The sequence below is a fragment of the Globicephala melas genome, chromosome X (genome assembly GCF_963455315.2).
Source record: "Globicephala melas chromosome X, mGloMel1.2, whole genome shotgun sequence".
Lineage (NCBI taxonomy): Eukaryota > Metazoa > Chordata > Mammalia > Artiodactyla > Delphinidae > Globicephala > Globicephala melas.
The window spans coordinates 26,938,548-26,961,607 of record NC_083335.1 but is presented as its reverse complement, the minus strand read 5'-3'; the positions used below and the strand labels follow the sequence as shown (position 1 = coordinate 26,961,607).

General features: G+C 45.2%; 2 protein-coding genes across 2 annotated transcripts in view; one reads left to right on the top strand and one right to left on the bottom strand.

Moving 5' to 3' along the window:
• The window catches only part of LOC132594439 (homeobox protein ESX1-like), a 37,151-nt gene that overhangs the window by 10,163 nt on the left and 3,928 nt on the right, over positions 1-23,060 (top strand). The window lies entirely within an intron of this gene.
• Positions 4,094-14,378, bottom strand: LOC132594577 (homeobox protein ESX1-like). Its single transcript, XM_060292982.1, has 4 exons — positions 14,273-14,378; positions 13,748-14,117; positions 7,710-7,755; positions 4,094-4,561 (listed from the first exon to the last, which is right to left on the bottom strand). Exons 1-4 carry the CDS (start codon positions 14,376-14,378, stop codon positions 4,094-4,096), a joined length of 990 nt encoding a protein of 329 aa, XP_060148965.1.

Here is a 23,060-nt window from a genome sequence, read left to right as displayed (position 1 = left end):
TGTGGATAGACTGTGATAAAGGGTATGAGTGGAATAAGACGTGGGACAAGGCGTCAATTTGACGGTCCTAAGCCTCTTTTAGGTATTGGTGTTCCCCTAACCCAATCCCACTCTCATTAAATCTTAGTTTTGTTTGCTTGTTTGGGCACCTCTTGTTGTCCTCTTGGATGCACCTGGTGATAGCAGAACAAATATTGAAAAGAAAAGCCTTCGGGTATAAAGGGGCTACATCTAAAATTAGGTAATTAGTCCTTTTATATTTTTAATTCTTTCAGAAATTTGTGTCAACTTTTGAATTGTGAGATGCTTGATGATATTTTTATCTATGGAAAAATGAGATCTAATGCCCAGAGTTCAAGGTCAGGTAAGAGCTTAAAACCATATGCTACATTTGGACTTACGTTTTTATACTGAAATTAATGCAGATGATGCAAGTAAGAATTTAAATGGGCACGAAAAACGTGACCTATGTCATGGCAGCATTCCATCTGAGGTCTCACAGTAGTTAAATCCCTTAGGATAGTCATGAGACAATCAAAGCCAGAGGACCAATGAAGCCAGTTGTTACAATTCAAAATAGCCAGTTTGCGAGAAATTAGAAGTTTTTGAACAGAGTTAGAAAATATAAAGAGGAACAAAACAGAGATGAAGACTATAATAACTGAAATGAAAAATACACTAGAAGAAATCAACAGTCTACCCTGTCTTTACATTCCAGATCAGTGAATGCAAAGACAGGGTAGTGGAAATCACTGAAGTTGAACAGAACAAAGAAAAAAGAATAAAAATAAATGAGGACAGTTTAAGAGATGTCCAGCATACTAATATTCACATTATAGGAGTCACAGACGGAAAAGAGAGAGAAAGATAGGGGCAGAGAACATATCTGAAGACATAATAGCAGAAAACATCCCTAACCTGGGAAAGGAAACACACATCTAGGTCCAGAGAGCACATAGAGTCCCAAACAGGATCAACCCAAACAGGACCACAGCAAGACACATTGTCATAAAAATGGCAAAACTTAAAGATAAAGAGAGAATACTGGGGACTTCCCTGGTGGTCCAGTGGTAAAGAATCTGCCTTTCAACGCAGGGGACTTGGGTTCAAAACAAATGAATAAACATTACAAAACAGAAACAAAGTCACAGATACAGAGAACAAACATGTGGTTGCCAGAGGGGGAGGGGGGTGGAAGAAGGAAAGAAATAGGTGGGGGAAATTAAGAGGTACAAATTTCCACTTGCAAAATAAATGAGTCACAGGTATGAAATGTACAGTGTGGGGAATATAATCAATACCTATGTGATATCTCTGGTGACATATCATAACTAGACTTATCGTGGAAATCATTTTGAAATAGATAGAAATACCCACTCACTATGTAATAGGAACTAACTGAGTGTTGTAGGTCAATTATACTTCAAAAAGAAACACACAAACTCATAGAAAAAGAGATCTGATTTGTGGTGGGGTGGGGAACGGATGAAGGCAGTCAAATGACACAAACTTCCAGTTATAAGCCAAATAAGTACTGGGGATGTAATGCACAACACGATAAATATAATTAACACAACTGTATGTTACATATGAGAGTTAAGAGAGTAAATCATGAGAGTTCTCATCACACACAAAAGTTTTTTTCTATTTATTTATGTATCTATATGAGATGATAGATGTTCACTAAACTTGTGCTAATAATCTCGTGATGTATGTAAGTCAAAACATTATACTGTACACCTTAAACTTTTACGGTGTTGTATGTCAATTCTATCTCAATAAAACTGGGGGGAGGAAGGAAATGCTACATTTCTTTACGAGGTAGTCCAAAATAAAGGTGTCATTATCCCACCCAAATAAAATAAATAAATGAAAATAGCCAGTTTCCCTCTAGCACCTGACTATTAAAATGCACAAAGGAAAAGAATAGCAAGACCTCCATCAAGGAACGTACCAAGAGGCAGTTTCAAAACTTGCCATTTGCACAGAAGTGTCCTGGAGTCACGAGGGAAGATGGTGCCCAGGACAGCTCTTGAGAGTGACACCTTCAGCAGGAGCTGTAGGATTGGTTTCGGGAGCCTGGGCTGAAGCCTCGACAGCTGATGCTGAGGCCATTCAGGTCTTGGGACTGAGGTTAGAATGGGAGCGAGAGTGGTGGCTAAGCGTGGAGCCTGCGGCTTTGCTGGGCTTGGGGAACTGCAAAGAAAGGCTGTGTTTTTCTTCATCCGGAGGCAGGATGCTGAAACCATCGCTACTGCGTAAGAAGGAGGCGATTCCGATCTCAGAGAAGATCTCAGGTGTCCAGGTTCCAAGAACCCTCTGCAGTGCTACCGCCCAAACCTGACTAGCCGTGGAAACGGTTTTTGGTCCGTCAGCAAAACTCTTCCTCAGGCTGGGGTCATCCTACCAACAAGAAGGGTTGTGTGTGCCTGTGTAAATAAACTGGCGATGCAGCATGGACACGGCTTCAGTTCTGCATGAGCCCCTCCCCGTCCCCAAGACCAGAGTGGACAAGGACACACGTTTTTTCCCAGCATCGAACCTGAAAAAACCGAAGGCAAGGACAACAGGCCACTAGATACGTTTCAGAAGGGTTATTTTAATAACACAAGCCAATTCTGCTTGTGTTCCGGGTATTTTCTGGGTATGTTTGTGCTTCTATCACAGACATGTGCTATAGGGTGCACACCTGTGTAGTATCTGTGTGTGTGCGTGTGTGTTTTCTACCTGGCAGTTCCATTTGAAGAAGGCCCCATGAACAAAGGTAAGGCCTACCTGCTGCTTTTATTTTATTTTTCATTTCTTTTCTTTTTACATCTTTACTGGAGTATAATTGCTTTACAATGGTGTGTTAGTTTCTGCTTTATAACAAAGTGAATCCGTTTTACATATACATATGTTCCCATACCTGCTGCTTTTATTTATTTTTATTTTTAAAATGAATTTATTTTATTTTTGGCTGTGCACAGGCTTTCTGTAGTTGCGGCGCTTCTCATTGCAGTGGCTGCTCTTGTGGTGGAGCACGGGCTCTAGGTGTGCGGCCTTCAGTAGTTGTGGCACACAGGCTCAGTAGTTGTGGCGCACGGGCTTAGTTGCTCCGCGGCATGTGGGATCTTCCCGCAGGCAGACTCTTAACCACTGCGTCACCAGGGAAGCCCTACCTGCTTCTTTTAAATAAAGTGATTATCCTGGATCAGTGCTCAGGGACCACCACCTCCTGGCTTCAGGCAACACTCACCCAAGAGGCTCCCTTTCAGTGTTGAATTAGCTGGAACCAGGGTTCTCCCAAGGATGTTGAAGGTGACAAAATACACTTGAAGGCCACATCATCCGTCAGCTCTGAGCTGCGGAAGGAGCTATGATATGCTTTCCGCATCTGGGGGTGGGGGAGAGGGGGTGAGAAGAGCCGCATGTGGGCCTGGACAGTCTCCTCTTGTGTTACCTTCGCAGAGGTAGGCCCCTCCCCCTCCGCTAGCGTGGTTTCTGTCCCCAGGTGCCCTCCACAACAGGGAAGGCGGTGAACAGAACTGGGAGAGAAGCCGACGGTGCCCTGCTCCCTCTCCTCCATAAAGCCCTATGAGTAGTCACTGCAGAAGTGTCCCTTGGAGTCCTCCTTGTGCCTGAGCTGGTCACCATGAATGGGCCTCAGGCCTGCTTTGAAACACACTGTTCTCCCATTCGAGACTCACACCACCCGTCTTGCACATCTAGGTGGTCCCAATGGGGCAGCGTGCGGGGAGCATGGGTGCTGGGGGAGAGGGTGGAAGAGAACAGGTGGGTCTGTGTAAACCCCTCACGGGCACCTGGCAAACTTCTGAGATGTGCATGGCCTATGATGGTGACTCAGGGCTGTTACTGCATGAAAGGAGGCCTCCTGGGCATTCGGTCTGAATGGAGTTGGCTTAGCCGTTTCTATCAAATTTACTAACCCCATGTGACACAGAGAACAAATATGCAGAGAACTCACAACTTTATTGAAAATACAAAACATGCCCTAAAACAGGGGGTCAAGGCCTCTACTTCTATTTAAAATGTTTGGCAGGCATTTGGGGAACTGCTCTTGGTGGTGAGGTATGCAGAATTTGAAACTGGCTCAAAGGCCCTTTGGAAAAAACTGTCCCAGACACAATTCAATAGAATGTCGCGGCAGCTGAAGGATCTCCAAAGGAAAGGAGGGACGCCATGCCACATGAGGGCACCTACAGTGAAACACGAGTGGAAGACGACAGGGCGGAGGAGGCAACAGCAAAGGAGTAAAGGGTAGCATGGGTGGCACGGGTGGCACGGGTGGCACGTGTGGCACGGGTGGCACGCGTGGCACGGGTGGCACGGGAGGCACGTGTGGTATGGGTGGCATGGGTGCCCCGGGCAGCAGAGGCTGCTCCAGCGGCACTTGCTCCAGAAGAACGTGGACCCAATCCAGCTCCTGAAGCAGAATGGCACTGCAGGGTTCACACACGCTGACGACAGCAAGGGGGACCACGGACACGTGGGGCACATTTCTGAGCATTAGTGCCCTCTGATGTCTCCGACACTTGGCCCTTCTACTCTTAAACCAAGCCTTCAAGCAGAGAGAAAAAGAGATTGATTAGTATATTGAGCATTTCAAGTCAGACATGAAAAATTGCAGCAGGGAGCTCTCGGTGCCTTGAAGATTTGAAAGTGCATCAGGAGAAGCTATTTCCTTCTTGCTAAAGTATCTTAGGATATGTAGCTGAAGGCGCTCCCTTCAGCCGCCCTCCCCCCCAAGAGCGAGCACCGACTATGTGCCAGGCTCTGGATTGGCATATGGCTTTGTCTCTCCCCTCCCACCTTTTCTATTATTTCCCCCACTCTTACACGCAGGTGGAGCTGACCAACTGCACTCTGTCCCTGCTGTTATTACTGTGCCTGGGAGGTCTGCGTCCTGACAACTGACCGTCAGCTCCAGCTGCCACTAATCCCTACTCATTGGGCAGGTGTCACCTTAGTTATGGGGGAAGTTGAGCATAGGAAAAAGTGGGTGCCTTTTAAAATCTTACTGAGGGGAATGGTCCCCATTTTGAAAAACCCATCTTTGGTTACAGTAAATAATTAATAGGAGTGGGTTGGATTTTTAAACAAAAGCTTTCCCCAAGGATGACTAAAAAGGGTCATTCATCCTCTGGAACCTTGGGATGGTTATAAAGAAGGAGATGGTATTGTGAGGGAGGTTTGGTCATGGGGGGCCCAGGGACTTTGTGGCTTGTCTTGCTGGACACCGGCGGAACTGAAGCCCTGGACACTGCCTTAATATTAGACTATAGGGGTAACGAATGCTTAGACGAACTCAGCCCAAATTTACTAAAACTCTTAAAATCTTTGCCCAGACAAGAGTTTGGGGGGAAAGAGGCATACCATTGTCACCTCTGTCAATTCTGCACTCTCCAACCTGCCCCACCCTCCAAACCTTCCTGGGCTCAGGACCAGGTCAGCTCACTCCACTCTGGCTACAGTTGCAGGGCCTTGGAGCAGAGCCTCTGGTGCCCAGCAAGGTTGCGCCCTCTAGGAGCTGCTAATCAACCAGGAGATCCCCATCCTGTCCCTTATGCTTAAGTCAAGAGGGTGCAACCTGCATTTTAGGAAGACAGCCGACAACCACGTGAGTGAGGGGTCACAAAACGGCTCCCCCCTAAATATCTGCCAACTATTAACAACTGAAAGTAAAACCTGTCCTGTGGACTCCACTGCTCCCTCAGCATCTCAGTTAATGGAATTGTGCCATATTTAGTATTTTTGGATGTTTCCACTCGGCAAATTTTACATGAGACCAAGGGCCTCCTCTCTCTGTCGCCCCATCTTCCCTCTCCCATCTTAGTATTTGGGTCCTTCTGCTGCATGAATATGTAGTCGAGAAAAGCCAGTGTAATAGAGCTCATTTTGGGGGGTTCGAGCGTACCAATGGTCAAATCTGCATAAATATAGGCAATGTGCAAAGCTGGCTATGTGAGGTTCAGGCTGACACTACTTCCATATTTCCAATACTGGTTTCATAAAACAGCTCCTACTGTCCTTGCAAACCAAGGGAGGGCGTCCATTAAATGTTTCTTTGGGAAGCTCATGCTGTAGAGTTTGGAAACAGATGAAAACATTCTCCCGTCTTCTTCATTTGTTTCTTGTTGCTCCTTTTCCCTTCAGAACTCCATTAAGAGACCACTACGTAAACCCAGGAGAAGCAAGCCACCAAAACTTCAGTTTCTCTTTTCCTCTGAGCTTGCTTTGCCTGCTTGAGAAAGCAGAGGCCTGCGCCTCCCAAGCCCTGGCCAGACCTGACTGTGAGCCCAGCCCGTGGCCTTAGGCCGCCAGCACTGCTTTCCAGACCCCACCACCAGCTCTGCAGCCTGTGTCCATCACTGCCCTCACACACGCTCTCTGCAGCAAAGCTAGTGAACCCATCCAGATTCTTCTTTCCTTCCTTCCTTCTTTCTTCCTTTCTATCAATCTTGTGTTTTAAAAAAATATTCCTCTTCCACAACAAGCGAAGCCACTGCACTGAGAAGACCGCGCACCACAACGAAGAGTAACCCCGGCTCTCCTCAACTAGAGAAGAGCCCACGCACAGCAACGAAGACCCAACGCAGCCAAATATAAATAAATAAATATATTAAATATATATATATATTATATATATACTCCTTTGATACAACTTACTGTGTTCTATGGACAAATAATCAGCTTCTGTGCCATGAGCTACCAACTAGTAACCACTACCTGAATGAATGAGCAAGTATTTCAAATTAACACAGGTAAGCGACTAGCTGAGAGCCAACCACTGACCATCACAAACAAATTCTTCGAAACCAATCCCTCATAATAGTATGAAAACGGAAGAAAAAAATTCTTAGACATTAGAAATTGCTGAAAATAATATTCACTGATACATTCGGTAGTTTCATAATGTTGAATTTACGCAGTATCTCCAAGACACATATCGATAGTATCCAATTATTCTCAAACCCGTCCACCTTTTGAGGTCAGTGGAAATTTATTCAAATTTGTTCTTTTTGTTTGTTTTATTGTTTTATATGTTTAGACAAATTCCTAAAGGTTGCAAACCTTTCCCCCCCATCATACTGCACAACCTACTATGTTAGCAATGTTTTCAGGCTGCACATCAAAAAATTTCAGAAAATTAAAATTTACGGCTGAAACTCTCTACACTGCTCTACCAAACACATAAAAACAACAGCAAGAGGACCAGGCACTTGGAATTTTAAGCTATTCGCCTCCCCATCAGTCTCACCTAAACTAAACATATATTAGTTGCTCACATGTTGTGTTCCGAGGTGAGTTATTCCCTTACCCAATTGCCTGAATACTTGTAAATTCACTCCTTATACAAAGAGCTTAGGCCTGGCTTTAAAACTTTTAAATAATTTAGTATACTTGAACCCTCTTCTAACCCAGCTATTTGGTGCATTAATTTGAATAACTGCCAAGTCAGAATCAGCCCCAACATGATTCCACAGAGACTTGTCCCCTAAGGGATACCAGTTTTGGAAGGAGTTTAACTTTACTGAAGATACATATATTCTGGCCCCAAAGCCCCAGAAGTCCAAACCTTATTTCCAAAACATCGACAAGTGTACAAAAACACACCAACTTGAGAATGTCTAGGACAAGGTATCCAATTCCTAAAGCAGGTTTTAGATTGGCTGCCGTGCCAAGTTGCTTTTTTCAGGTTTACTGACCCACACTCTGGCTTCAGTCACTCCCAGGCGTCTTGCAAGCTCCTTTCTGAGGGGAAAAATGTTGAAAATATTCAGCATTTGACATTATGGATGAAATGAAATATACAATGCACATTTCATGCTATGTTAAAATGTTTATTCAGAGAGTAACCAAGATGGTGACATAGGAAAAACCCCGAGCTTACCTCCTTCCATGGGTACACCAAAATTACAGCTATTTACAGAGCAACTTTTTTTTTTTTTTTTTTTTTTTTCAGTACGCGGGCCTCTCACTGTTGTGGCCTCTCCCGTTGCGGAGCACAGGCTCCGGACGCACAGGCTCAGCGGTCATGGTTCACGGGCCCAGCCGCTCCACGGCATGTGGGATCTTCCCGGACCGGGGCACGAACCCGTGTCCCCTGCATCGGCAGGCGGACCCTCAACCACTGCGCCACCAGGGAAGCCTACAGAGCAGCTATTGATGAGAATGACCTGAAGACTAGCAGACAAGAGCTTCCACAACTTCCACAACTCTCACCACTATTATTATTCAACATAGTTTTGGAAGTCCTAGCCACGGCAATCGGAGAAGAAAGAGAAATAAAAGGAATACAAATTGGAATAGAAGAAGTAAAGCTGTCACTGTTTGCAGATGGCATGATACTATACATAGAGAATCCTACAGATGCCACCAGAATACTACTGGAGCTAACCAATGAATTTGGTAAAGTTGCAGGATACAAAATTAATGCACAGAAATCTCTTGCATTCCTATACACTAATGATGAAAAATCTGAAAGAGAAATTAAGGAAACACTCCCATTTACCATGGCAACAAAAAGAATAAAATACCTAGGAATAAACCTACCTAGAGAGACAAAAGACCTGTATGCAGAAAACTATAAGACACTGATGAAAGAAATTAAAGATGATACCAACAGATGGAGAGATATACCATGTTCTTGGATTGGAAGAATCAACATTGTGAAAATGGCAATACTACCCAAAGCAATCTACAGATTCAATGCAATCCCTATCAAATTACCAATGGCGTGTTTTACAAAACTAGAACAAAAAAATCTTAAAATTTGTATGGAGACACAAAAGACCCCGAATATCCAAAGCAGTCTTGAGGGAAAAAAATGGAGCTGGAGGAATCAGACTCGCAGACTTCAGAATATACTGCAAAGCTACAGTAATCAAGACAATAGGGTACTGGCACAGAAACAGAAATACAGATCAATGGAACAGGATAGAAAGCCCAGACATAAACCCACGCACCTATGGTCAACTAATCTATGACAAAGGAGGCAGGGACGTACAATGGAGAAAAAGACAGTCTCTTCAATAAGTGGTGCTGGGAAAACTGGACAGCTCCATGTAAAAGAATGCAATTAGAACACTCCCTAACACCATACACAAATATAAACTCAAAATGGATTAGAAACCTAAATGTAAGACCGAGCACTATAAAACTCTTAGAGGAAATCATAGGAAGAACACTCTTTGAGATAAATTGCCGCAAGATCTTTTTTGTTCCACCTCCTAGAGTAATGAAAATAAAAACAAAAATAAACCAATGGGACCTAATGAAACTTAAAAGCTTTTGCATAACAAAGGAAACCATAAACACGGCCAAAAGACAACCTCAGAATGGGAGAAAATATTTGCAAATGAAGCAAGTGACAAAGGATTAATCTCCAAAATTTACAAGCAGCTCATGCAGCTCAATAGCAAAAAAACAAACAACCCAATCCAAAAATGGGCAGAAGACCTAAACAGACATTTCTCCAAAGAAGACATACAGATGGCCAAGAAGCACATGACAAGCTGCTCAACAGCACTAATTATTAGAGAAACGCAAATCAAAACTACAATGAGGTATCACCGCACACCAGTTAGAATGGGCATCATCCGAAAATCTACAAACAACAATGCTGGAGAGGGTGTGGAGAAAAGGGAACCCTGTTGCCCTGTTGGTGGGAATGTAAACTGATATAGCCACTATGGAGAACAGTATGGAGGTTCCTTTAAAAACTAAAAATAGAATTACCATATGACCCAGTAATCCCACTTCTGGGCATATACCCAGAGAAAACCATAATTCAAAACGACACATGCACCCCAATGTTCATTACAGCACTATTTACAATAGCCAGGTCATGGAAGCAACCTAAATGCCCATCGTCAGATGAATGGATAAAGAAGATGTGGTACATATGTACAATGGAATATTACTCAGCCATAAAAAGGAACAAAATTGGGTCATTTGTAGAGATGTGGATGGATCTAGAGACTGTCATACAGAGTGAAGTAAGTCAGAAAGAGAAAAACAAATATCCTATATTAATGCATATATGTGGAACCTAGAAGAATGGTACAGATGAACCAGTTTGCAGGGCAGAAATAGAGACGCACATGTACAGAACAAACAAACATATGGAAACCAAGGGGGGACAGTGGGGTGGTGCTGGTGGTGGGATGAACTGGGAGACTGGGATTGACATATATACACTAATATGTATAAAATGGATAACTAATAAGAACCCGCTGTATAAAAAAATAAATAAAATTCAAAAAAATAAAAACGGACAGCACTAATCATCAGAGTAATGCAAACCACAACTACAATGAGATATCACCTTAGAATAGCTACCGTCCAAAAGACTACAGGGACTTCCCTGGTGGCGCAGTGGTTAAGAATCCACCTGCCAGTGCAGGGGACACGGGTTTGAGCCCTGGTCCAGGAAGATCCTACATGCCACAGAGCAACTAAGCCCGTGCACCACAACTACTGAGCCTGCGCTCTAGAGCCCTCGAGCCACAACTACTGAGCCCGTGTGCCACAACTACTAAAGCCTGTGCACCTGCAGCCTGTGATCCACCACAAGAGAAGCCACCGCAATGAGAAGCCCGTGCACCGCAACAAAGAGCAGCTCTGGCTCACCTGCAACTAGAGTAAGCTCGCGCACAGCATCGAAGACCCAATGCAGCCAAAACTTAGTAAATTAATTAATTCTTAAAAAGACTACAAATAACAAATATTGGTGAGGATGTGGAGAAAGGGGAACCCTTGTACACTGTTGGTGGGAATGTAAATTGGTGCAGCCACTGTGGCAAACAGTATGGAGGTTTCTCAAAAAACTAAAAATAGAACTACCATAGGACCCAGCAATTTCAATCCTGGGTATATATCTGAAAAAAACAAAAACACTAATTCAAAAAGATACATGCACCCCAATGTTCATAGCAGCATCATTTACAATAGCCAAGATATGGGAGCAACCTGAGTGTCCATCAATAGAGGAACGGATAAAGAAGATGTGGTATGTATATACAATGAAGGTTAAAAAGAATAAAACTTTGCCATTTGCAACAACATGGATGGACATGGAGGGTATTATGCTTAGTGAAATAAGTAGGACAGAGAAAGACAAATGATCTCACTGATATGTGGAATCTAAAAATTAAAGCAAACTATTGAATACAACGAAAAAGAAACAGTCTCATAGATATAGAGAACAAACTAGTGGTTACCAGTGGGAAGATACAGGGGAGAAGGACGAGATAGGGGCAGTGGATTAATAGGTACAAACTACTATGTATAAAATAAATAAGCTACAAGGATATACTGTACAGCATGGGGAATATAGCCAATATTTTATAATAACTATAATGGAGTATAACCTTTAAAAATTGTGAATCACTATATTGTACACCTGAAACTTATATAATATTGTACATCAACTGTAACTCAATTAAAAACAAACCCGATAACCCTAAAGTCTCCACCAAAAAACTGCTACAACTAATAAGTGAATTCAGTAAAGTTTCAGGATTCAAATTAATATACAGAAATCTGCTGCTTTTCTCTACACTATAATACACTATACTCTCAGACAGAAAGCAAGAAAACAATCCCATTTAAAATAGCTTCAAGGGCTTCCCTGGTGGCGCAGTACTTAAGAATCCACCTGCCAATGCAGGGGCCACGGGTTCAAGCCCTGGTCTGGGAAGATCCCACATGCCGTGGAGCAACTAAGCCTGTGGGACACAACTACTGAGCCTGCGCTCTGGAGCCTGCGAGCCACAGCTTCTGAGCCCGTGTGCCACAACTACTGAAGCCCGCGTGCCTAGAGCCTGTGCTCTGCAACAAGAGAAGCCACCGCAATGAGAAGGCCCCACTTGCCGCAACTAAAGAAAGCCCACGTGCAGCAACAAAGACCCAACGCAGCCAAAAATAAAAGTAATTAATTAATTAAATAAGTTCAAAATGGATGGAGGGCCTGAATGTAAGGCCAGAAGCTGTCGGGCTCTTAGAGGAAAGCATAGGCAGAACACTCTGTGACATAAATCACAGCAAGATCCTTTTTGACCCACCTCCTAGAGAAATGGAAATAGAAACAAGGGTGAATAGAAACAAGTACCTTATACAGTACTGAATGTTAATTATATCATAATAAACTGGAAGAAAAAATATTTATCAGGCAGCTCTAGACATCCAAATCAAGGGGCATCTTGAGTTTGACACTTTTGAGAAAGGGAGAAATTGGGCTGATCCAATTATCACACCACAGCAAAAAGCAACCGAACTTGGAGTAATCGAGTTGAACAGAAAATCCTAAACCGAAGTTGATGCTAGTTGCCATCCCTTCTTGTTGAATCGTCTCCTACCGCCATCCAGGTTTCCACGATACGGTTTGCCTACAAACAGCCTCTCCAAACACTCCTCCTCTGTCTCTTGCAAGCTTCTTTTATTGTCTTTCAATATTCCCTAGCTCACTGAATATACCAGCAGCCATTCATTTGGGCAAATCAGAAATTTATACATTTTTCTTAAACATTTCCTTTTACCCCCGTGTTCAAATTACCATGAATTGCTATCAATTTTACCTGCTAAATATCTCTTTAATCTGTTCACTTCTCTCCATCGCCACTACCCTGGACCAACACACCATCACCTCTGGCCTTGCCTACTGAACAGCCTCCTACGATTGAATCCCAGCTCTGCCACATTCCAGCTGTGCCATCTTGGGCAAGTCTCATCACTTCTCTGAGCTTCAGTTTTTTCACAGTTATAAGTGGGGATAATAACAGTGGCTACCACATTCACAAGGGGTTGTGAAGATTCAATGACAGTATGTAGAAAAACCCTTTAAAACAAGTGCTTAACACACAGTAAGCACAATGTAAATGATAGCTTTTTAAATTTTAGCCGCATTCACAGGTACTCAGCAACCCATTCATTCTCCACACTGAAGCTTGCTTTAGGGAACAATTCTGCCTCAGGCACAAACTTCAGGGGTAACTAAAAATTCAGTAATCGGGCTTCCCTGGTGGCGCAGGGGTTAAGAATCCACCTGCCGATGCAGGGGACACGGGTCCGAGCCCTGGTCCGGGAAGATCCCACATGCCGCGGGGCAACTAAGCCCGTGTGCCACCACTACCGAGACTGCGCTCTAGAGCCCGCGAGCCACAACTACTGAGCCCACGTGCCACAACTACTACGGAAGCCCACCCGCCTAGAGCCCGCGCTCTGCAACAAGAGAAGCCACCACAATGCGCGCACCGCAACTTAGGGTAGCCCCCGCTCGCCGCAACTAGAGAAAGCCCGTGCCCAGAGCCCGAGAGCAGCAACAAAGACCCAATGCAGCCATAAATAAATAAATTGATGGATTTTTTAAAATTCAGTAATCAAGATAAAGGATGTTTTCATGTAGTGTTTAAACTAATGCAAATATAATCCATGAATAACTGATGATCAAAATTTCAGATAAAAGTAGACTCCAACTCTGCATTTGCTCCACCACGTCTCGGGCGACTCATTATTTATGTGAACCGGCGGCCCACAAAGCTCCCCAACGTGACTTACTCAAACACCGCACGGAAATATCGACCTCGATTCCCGCCAGGCAGAGTCCCCGCCCCCGTCCTAGGCCTCGAGTGTGCCGGAAGGGCGGGCCGCCGGGGCTTTCAGATCCGGAGCCTAGGAGAGGGACTCGCGAGAGCGCCGCCCACCACCCGCGCGGCAGCCCGCGCCACCCGAGACGCCTGCTTACCGCATGAGCATGTTGGGGTACTGAGTGCGCTGGAAAACGTGCTCCAGGTCCTGCACCTGCGCTTGCGTGAACCTGGCGCGGGGTCCGCGCCGCCGCCCTTCTGTGGCCTCGGGACCCTCGACGGCGGCCCGCGGGGGCTGCTCCTCGACGCCCTGCTCTCCGCCTTCGCCGCCGCCCGCCTCGGCCTCGGCCTCGCGGCTTTCGCCGTCCACGGGGCCGGCGGCTCCGACGCTGACCTCGCAGCCTTCCTTTCCTTCTCCTTCATCTCCCGCCTCTTTCCCATCCGCGGCTGCTCCCTGCTCCGGTTCGGACTGAACCTTCTGCTCCTCTCCCCCTTCTCTGGGAGGCGACATCTCCGCGGGCTTCACCTCTGCAAGGGAGGAAACCCAAAGAGAAAGATCAGGCCGTCGAGTGAGCCCGGTTCTGGGGAGGGCCTGCGTCCGAGGGGGGTCCTGCCGTTCGCCCCGCCCTGGTAAAGTACCTTTCCTGGAATCCGTTAAAGCGAGTGCCCCACCCGCCACTGACCTTTCGCTTCTTCCCTTTGCTCTTTGACCCCCAGCTTGAAGAAGGGGGCAACGGCTGCATCCGTGACGTCATAGGCATCGTGGCTGCTCTGCGGCTGACGCTCCATGTCCCGACTGCTGTCGAGGAGGCTGTGAGCTTCAGCAGAGGCTGCTCCAGATCTCCTGAGACCCCCGGCTCACGACTCAAGGCTAGAGCGGTGGCCCACGATCTGGCACGTTAAGGCTCCTCTGGCGGCTGGTCCGGTTTCAGAGATTCTGGTATGACGCCCGCTGTGGGTTTACCACAGCCTGCTGGGGGTTGGGTTAGCTGATGTGCGCATGCGGCAGGGCGTCGGCCGTCTAGGGGCCGTCTAAGGGGGCGCGGGCAGGGCGCGGAGGATGTCGCGCGCCGCCCAGGCGCTGGCAGGGAGCATGCGTGAGAGCAGAATTACGGGTGGCAGGTTGCAACCTAGCTGACTAAGTACTCCGCACTTGGTCGGGCGCCTTCCCAGGCCAAGGGGCTGTGCCCGTTTTGTGGAGGGTAAGAGAGAGACCTCACCCAAGCTCCATAGACCTTGGAGAAGCGTTTGGGGACTATCTCTTGACCGAGCCCTCCATATCCGGCAGCCAGTACCAAGAAGGGAACAGTAATCAAAGTAATACGGTCGCCCCTCGGTATCCGCAGGGGATTGGTTCCAGGACCCGCCGCGGATACCAAAATCGGCGGATGCTCAAGTCCCAGAGTCGGCCCTCCGCATCTGGTGATGCGAAACCCATGGCTATGGAGGGCCGCCTGTATATTTATTGAAATTTTTTTAAAAAACACCAAAAACCTGTGTTTAAGTGGACTTGCAAGTTCAAAAGCTGTGTATTTGAAGGGTCAACCGTATTATTACCTAGGAGTTTGCTTGCTCTGAATTTTTGCAATGAGGTTGAAGTCAGAGTCCGCCATACTCCCCGGGTCTCCAGGAGCAGGAGTTCAGGGCTGGGTTTTCTGAGCATGCCTGGTGCTCAGATGCACTATGCAAACAAAACAAAAGAAAGCGAAAGCCAGCGCCCCCCCCCCATTAGCCTATAGATTTTTAGTAATGAATCAACATCAGATTGCAGGTGTAGAAACCTGCACAGCGTTTCAAGCACTCAAGAATGCTTGCCGGGTACAGATTTCCTGCCTTTTTTCTTTTTCTTTTTTTTGGTCCTTGTTGCAGCTCTGGACTATGCTACATCTTTGTGCACAGCTCCTAAGCTCCTATTGCTTCTGGCTGTAGATCCTCTACAAAAGCATACATGTCCCTTGTGGTGGGCCCCTGTGGACATGGGTAAATTTACGCACTTTCTTGCCGCTGCCTATCCCCCCATCTCATCTCCTCACGTTTTCTCGAAATATTCTCCTGAGCCCTTGCTGAGGAGTAAATAAATTTTATTTATTGTCAAATAAAAGAGGGCCAGGCCAGATTTACAGCTCTATGGTTTTTCCTTGGAGAAGTGTTTTATAGATGCCCCAAGACTTAATATCCTAAATATTGAAAATAGCTTATAATAATGGGCCCTATACTTGACAATGTACTTGATTTAGCCTGTGTTTCCTTGGACAACCATTTTCATCAACCCCATTGGGGATCAGAAGCCAAATCATTTTTGTGGGCTCCTAAACATATCATGGGACCTAGTCCCCTCACCTACAGTGCCTAAGGGATAAGTGCCCCTGCCTCACGTCTGTGGAGGGTGGTCCAGAAACTAAAAAAGGTTTGTTGACCAATTCTCTTTCAAAAACTGGTAAGACATGGCAATATGAGTACCTCCTCCTGATTTTAACCAAGACATTTCCTCCTCAGGTTGGCCCTTGGTGAGTTCGGCAGGCCTGTCCCTCTCTTGGCTGGATACCCTGTACACAATTTTGGCTCCATATCAGTTATCACATGCGAGACCTATGAGGGTTTTTATCATGATTTGCATTAGACAAGCTAGGAGGTCTGTGACAGCTCAGGAGGTGTGTCCTTCCACATCTCAGATTTCCACAGTGAATTTGTGTTTTCTCAACTTTAGTCACCCATGTGACCCTTGACAAATGTTGCCCTACCTTGGCATCAGTCATGGTCGTATTTATTTAAAAGTTTTACTTAACTTCACACTTTGAAAACCTTAAATACTGAACGGAGCTTCATCCTAAGCAGTAACAGCCATGAATCGTAGTCGATGTAGCAGATTTATGGGAGCAGGGGCCCTGGAGCCAGATTGCTGGCATCTAAATCCTGGCTTTGCTCAACGCTTGCTAGCTGGCTAAACTGTTAGGTTGCTTATTCTCACTTAGTCGTGGTTTCCACATCTGTAAAATGAGGCTAGCAATAGTAACTACCTCACCAGGTTATCGTGAGGATTAACTGAGATGGTGAAAACATAGTGTTACCAACGGCCATACCATGCTGTCTCACATTTCCAATTTTCATCAATTTTGTGGTTTATTTATTCACAAAGGTCCATGAGAGAAGAAAGATGATGGCTATTCTCTGGCAGTTGGCAATGAGGACAGAAAGTTTTCTTGTGAATATGTCGCTACCATGTTTTTGTGTCCCTATACAGGCTTCAGTCAGGAATCCTCTGTTGGCTGCTCTGTTTACAAGGCCCTGCCTCAGGCAGTGTGGAGAGTGTCATGATTCCAGACGCAGCTATTGTGCCATGGGTCCTCACAGTCTGGGGAGAGAGATCAGCCCATGTGAGAGAAAGAAGCTGAAAATTCTGGAGACAGAGTGCCCAGCCCCACCGCCACTAACTTGCTGTGTGGCCAGAGCTAAATTAGCTGACCTCTCTGTGCCTCAGGTGCCACATCTGTAGGATGGGGATCATGATGGTACCTGCTGTACCGTGTTGTGAAATTTACATGAAGGAATACAAATAAGGCCCATGGTGAGGGCTCAGATAACTTTAGCTGATGCTAGAGTTAAGGGGTCGGGACTGACTGCGGTCATTCTGCACAGGGGCCTGCACTGTGACTGAGGATGCTGGACACGGAGTGTCGCCCCTGCCCCTGAGTGGATATGAGAGTCTGTGGAGTGGCACAGAGCTGTGCTTGCTCAGGCTGGTGACACCATGTGGGTACTCACTGTGCACCAGGGCCTGGCTAATCGATCTTATAGCCGTCCCCTGAGGAGGGGGCCATCACTCTCTTTAGTTCCTAAGGGAAGAAGTGGAGGCTCGGAGAGGTCCAGTGACTTCCCTAAGGTTACATAGGTCAGTGGAAGAGGGCCAGGATTCAAACCGTTGAAGAGACTTTGTTCTTAGCAGCCCGTGGTAGAAGCAGATTTGGCTTTTTTTGCAGGGTGGTGGGGTTTCCCTTACACCTCACAGAGTGAGTCAAATTTTGGTAAATGCTAAGCAGGCCGTGCATGGAACTTCAGTTCAGGGAGGTAGTATGAGCAGCCCCAGGAGTGATCAAGTGTAAAGCTTGGCTTAGGGAACACCAACCCAAACAGGATGGCCAGGAGAATGAATGCATATGAGGTGCTGACCTTGAGAGGGAGCTGGAGGGGGAGCCTGGAGACAACTCTGTACTGGGTGGGAACTAAAGTTTAAAAGTTAGGTTGGGGTCCAATTTATGGAAGGAGTTAGAATGTCTGCATTTGGGATCATGGAAAACTGTAAGAGTTTTGTGCCGGGGGAGTGCCTTAATGAAAGCAGTGTTTTAGGATGTGTTTATAGGAAGGGAATCTCTAGGCTGGCTCTTGGTTCAGTTCATTGCAGTTACTGGGCCTGCGGAACAAGATACAGATCCGGAGGGCTTACTTGGAGGCCACAGCTGGCTGTCAGCGGGATTGGGAGTCCCCTTGAATTTGAATGTAAAGTTCCGTGTGTATGGTGGCATTAGAATAGTGTGTGCACTTTTCATCAGAAAAAGTGGGACACAATGCCCCTAACCACCCCCTCCCACCCAAAATAATAAGAAGAATAAATAATAACTAATGATAATAATCGGAAAGACCAAGGAATTGAGTAACGGAAGCAGTCTCTGGAGTTGCAGCATATGCATCTGGTTTTAGGGCACTTCTACTTTCCTGCTCATAGCAAGAGCTTTGGCCCTGAATTCTCACTACACGACACTGACAAGCCTTACTGTCCCTGAGCCTTAGTTTCCCGAACTATAAACAACTATTACTCTTACTACTACTATTTGCTAAAATAAAGATAATCATCTCACGGAATTCTTATGAAGTCAGAATGAAGTATGGAAAGATACTCTATTAACTTTAATTGTGTATAAACATAAGGGGTGATTTATGTAATGGTTTATTTTTATTGAAGTATAGTTGAATTATAATGCTTTGTTGATTACTGCTGTACAGCAGAGTGACTCAGTTATACATATATATATATATATATATATATACACATTCTTTTCCATTATGGTTTATCATAGGATATTGAATATAGTTCCCTGTGCTATACAGTAGGACCTTGTTGTTTATCCATTTTATATATACTAGCTTGCATCTGCTAATCGCAAACTCCCAATCCATCCCTGTCCCACCCCACCTTCCCCCTTGGCAACCACCGGTCTTTTTTTTTTTTTTTAATGTTTAATTTTATTTATTTTTGGCTGAGTTGGGTTTTCGTTGCTGCGCACGGGCTTTCTCCAGTTGCCGCGAGCGGGGGCTACTCTTCGTTGTGGTGCACGGGCTTCTCACTGCGGTGGATTTTCTTGTTGCGGAGCATGGGCTCTAGGCATGCGGGCTTCAGTAGTTGTGACACGCGGGCTCTAGAGCGCAGGCTCAGTAGTTGTGGTGCACGGGCTTAGTTGCTCCAGGGCATGTGGGATCTTCCTGGACCAGGGATCAAACCCGTGTCCCCTGCATTGGCAGGCAGATTCTCAACCACTGTGCCACCAGGGAAGTCCCACCAGTCTATTGTGTATGTCCCTGATTCTGTTTCTGTTTGATAGATAAGTTCATTTGTGTCATATTTTAGATTCCACATATGAGTGATATCATATGGTATTTGTCTCTCTGACTTACTTCACTTAGGATGATAATCTCTAGTTGCATTGTAATTGTTACTTGTGATAGGGGTTTTACTCATTTCTTTTGAAAAACACGTTTTATCATGAAAATATTCAAATATACACAACAATGGGAAGAGTACTGGAAGGGACTCCCATAAAAACCATCACCCAGCTTCAGCATTTATCACGATCTTACCAAACTGTTTCATCTATCTTCTTTCCTTGCTCCCTCCCTCCCTGCTTCCCTCCCTCCCTTCTTCCCTCCCTTCCTTCTTTCTGTCCTTCTCTCTTCCTCCCCTCCCCATTCACTCTCCTCTTCTTGCTGTGCTGATTTAAAAGAAACTCAAGGCAACTTGTGTTTTCATCCCTGTATCTTTATGTGTCTCTGCACTTTCTAAAAAATACAGTCTTTTTTCCTACATAACCAGAGTGCCATCCAGGCGCCTGAATGGTAATAATAATCCCTTGGCGCCATCACCCAGTCGCTTGTATTCTGAATTCCCTGATTGCCTCAAAAATGACTTCTTACAGTTGGTTTCTTTAGGATATAAGTTTTTCTGTGTCTACGCTGATAAAATAAAAGGAAAACTTGAGGGGGTGGGCATTTGCATATCTAATCCCAGCCTTAGAAAGCGGAGCAGGAAATTAAAGACAGCCCTGGATATATACTACTGCTGGTGGTTGTATGTGGCAATAAAAGTGATTCAGTGTTTGCATTCACTGCCCTATCTCAGGACAGCATGGACCCTTTGGGTTTGTTCCAAATCATTTGCAGACTAAATCCCAGTCCAGACACTGGGACAGTGCATCCCTTTGCTGTAACCAGGCATTAAGGGTAAAATTGCATGATTTTCCTTTAAATTCTGCCAGAGATATTAGGCCATTATGAGCAGCAAGCTTGTAGAACCACCGCTGTTCGTGGCTCCATGTGGTGAAGCATGAACCAGGCGTCTCGCTAAGGATGTCTTTACCTTAGGCAGCCTGGGCTCAAGCCTCAAGGGCTGCTCCCTGCAGCCACATTCTCTGCGGGCATCCTTCAGAGGGAAACCTTACGTGACATTCTTGAGCCTTGCTAGGACTGGGAAAAGCTATTTGCTTTTTTCTTTCTTTCTTTCTTTCTTTCTTTATTTTTTTTGGCTGCATTGGGTCTTCGTTGCTTCGTGCGGGCTTTGTCTAGTTGTGGCGAGCAGGGGCTACCTTTCGTTGCAGTGCGCGGGCTTCTCATTGCGGTGGCTTCTCTTGTTGCGGAGGATGGGCTGTAGGCGCACAGGCATCAGTAGTTGTGGCACGCGGGCTCAGTACTTGTGGCTCACCGGCTCTAGAGCGCAGGCTCAGTCGTTGTGGCGCAGGGGCTTATTTTCTCCGCGGCATGTGGGATCTTCCTGGACCAGGGCTTGAACCCGTGACCCCTGCACTGGCAGGCAGATTCTTAACCACCGTGCCACCAGGGAAGCCCAAGCTATTTGCTTTTAGTCTACTCGATGGTAAAAGAAATGCAATGTGCTGATTCCTGTCAACTTTCAGATTTTTCAAGTTCTAGCTCAATCCCCATCTCTTGGAGGAAGCCACAGTACTCTCATCTTCTGAGCTCTTACTGCTCTTGAAATGGGACCAATTCATTGGATCCCTATCACACATTGCTTGCATTGCGAGTCAGTCTTAAATGTATGGAAGCATGAATGGTGTATGTATGTGTGTGTGTGTGTCCATGGGCGAATGTAATATGTATGTATACGTATGTGTATTTTGTGACTTCTCAGTTACGGTGTAATCTGGCACTTGACACACTTCTTAGCATTCCCCATGCAGTACCCCAGAGCAGTGCTGTGTACGTAGCAGGCATTCAGTAAGGACTTGTTGATTGGTTGAAAGTGAATATAGAAGAAGGGTGGATGGCCTTGACTAAGGCCAGTGAGCCTGGGGACTTTTACTAGCTGAGCTTGTCCAGTGTTGGCTCCATTCTCTTATTTTCCTCCCAGCCCATCTGGCAGTCCTGAGCGACAGACTCTGAGGTAGCAAAGATCTTCTCAGAAAGGCTCTAGCACTTAGCTGGTGGCCTTCCATGGGGGTGGAGAAACAGATCAGCAACGTGCTCTCCTCTGTGTCTGAAGCACTGTGTGTGGAGCTGCCCTGGAAGTCTGAATTGCAAAGGCTCTTCTCTCCTGTTTCTCTCTCCTTCTTCATAGTTATCATCCTTTTCCTCCCTATCATTAGTGTGTGTATGTGTCTGTGTGTGTGTATAATTTTTTAATTCATTGTCCATGTACTATAAATGAGGGCCAAAGAAAGACATAAGCAAGTCATGGAGAGAAAGAAAATACATGAGTTAAAGTCACATATATTCTGGAACAAGACAAATGCCACAGGTGAGTAACAAAGCAATAATATGGGAGTTCAAAGAAGGTAGATGTTACTTTCAATACAAATCTGGAAGCATACTTGAAGAAGTGGACTTACAGATGACTCAGGTGTGCGTGGGAGTTCTTCTTTGCCTTCCCCAAAGAAACACTCAAGAACAAAAGTAACAGATTATCATTGTAATTTACATGGAGATGATGAAGAAAGCAAAACTAAAACAAATTAAACTGAACTATAACCTTGTCTAACATGCAAGGGTGATAATGAAAACTACCTTTTCAGTTTCTTATCCTATAATTTCTTTTACAAGTACTATATTCCACATACTGTAGATAGTGTGCAGAGTCCTGCTCTTTGTGTAATTTGAATTCATACTAGATTATCTTGGCACTCAAAGGTTTAATTTCTAGGACACCAAAACTTCACAGACAGTAACTATACCCACCACTTAGCTCAATAGCTGATGGCGTGCAGGGGCAAAGCCTTTGTAGCCTGGTTTCCCAGGCCCTGGGCAGCAATTACATAAATGTTGATGCAAATGAATATGAAGAAGGCATACAGACAATGAACTTAAAATGTTTGTACACCTTTTAAGGACCTATTCTTTTTTTTTTTTTTTTTGCCTTGTACACTTTTTTTTAACGTTTTTATTGGAGTATAATTGCTTTACAATGGTGTGTTAGTTTCTGCTTTATGACGAAGCGAATCAGTTATACATATATCCCCATATCTCCTCCCTCTCGCATCTCCCTCCCTCCCACCCTCCCTACCCCACCCCTCCAGGCGGTCACAAAGCACCGAGCTGATCTCCCTGTGCTATGCGGCTGCTTCGCACTAGCTATCTATTTTACATTTGGTAGTGTGTATATGTCCATGCCACTCTCTCACTTTGTCCCAGCTTACCCTTCCCCCTCCCCGTATCCTCAAGTCCATTCTCTAGTAGGTCTGCGTCTTTAGTCCCGTAAGAACCTGTTCTTGAGGAATTGACTTCATATGTGCTTGAGTAGATGGATAGAGATCCATAATCAAATATATGTATATAGGTATAGTTTACACAAAGGTGTATACATATATATACAAACAGATATATATATGTGTGTGTATATATATACATATATGTGTGTGTGTATATATGTATACATATATCTATATATCTCTTTGTTTAGACTCTACCTATATAAACTTATATATTATATGTCTCTGAATTCTACACACACACGTCCAATTCCTTCTAACACTGGCATCCTTTAGGTACCACTTCTGTGTGGAGTCACACTGAGGTTAAGTCTGAAGTGGCAATTATTCAAATTAATGCACCGAGGAGCCCAACTATATTAAATTATTTAAAACCAGGCATAAATGCTTTGCATAAGGAGTGAATATATGAATACTTAGGCATCGGAGTGAGGGGATAATTCACACTCAGAACACAACAGACGAGCAACTGATGTATGTTTCG

Coding starts and splice junctions, on each gene's coding strand:
- LOC132594577 (XM_060292982.1), bottom strand. CDS start 14,378: ATGGAGCGTCAGCCGCAGAGCAGCCACGATGCCTATGACGTCACGGAT. Junction 7,756..13,747: donor TACCCCAACATGCTCATGCG/GTAAGCAGGCGT, acceptor TTTTCCCCTCAG/AAAGGAGCTTGCAAGACGCC. Junction 4,562..7,709: donor TGACTGAAGCCAGAGTGTGG/GTCAGTAAACCT, acceptor CTCTGCTTGAAG/GCTTGGTTTAAGAGTAGAAG.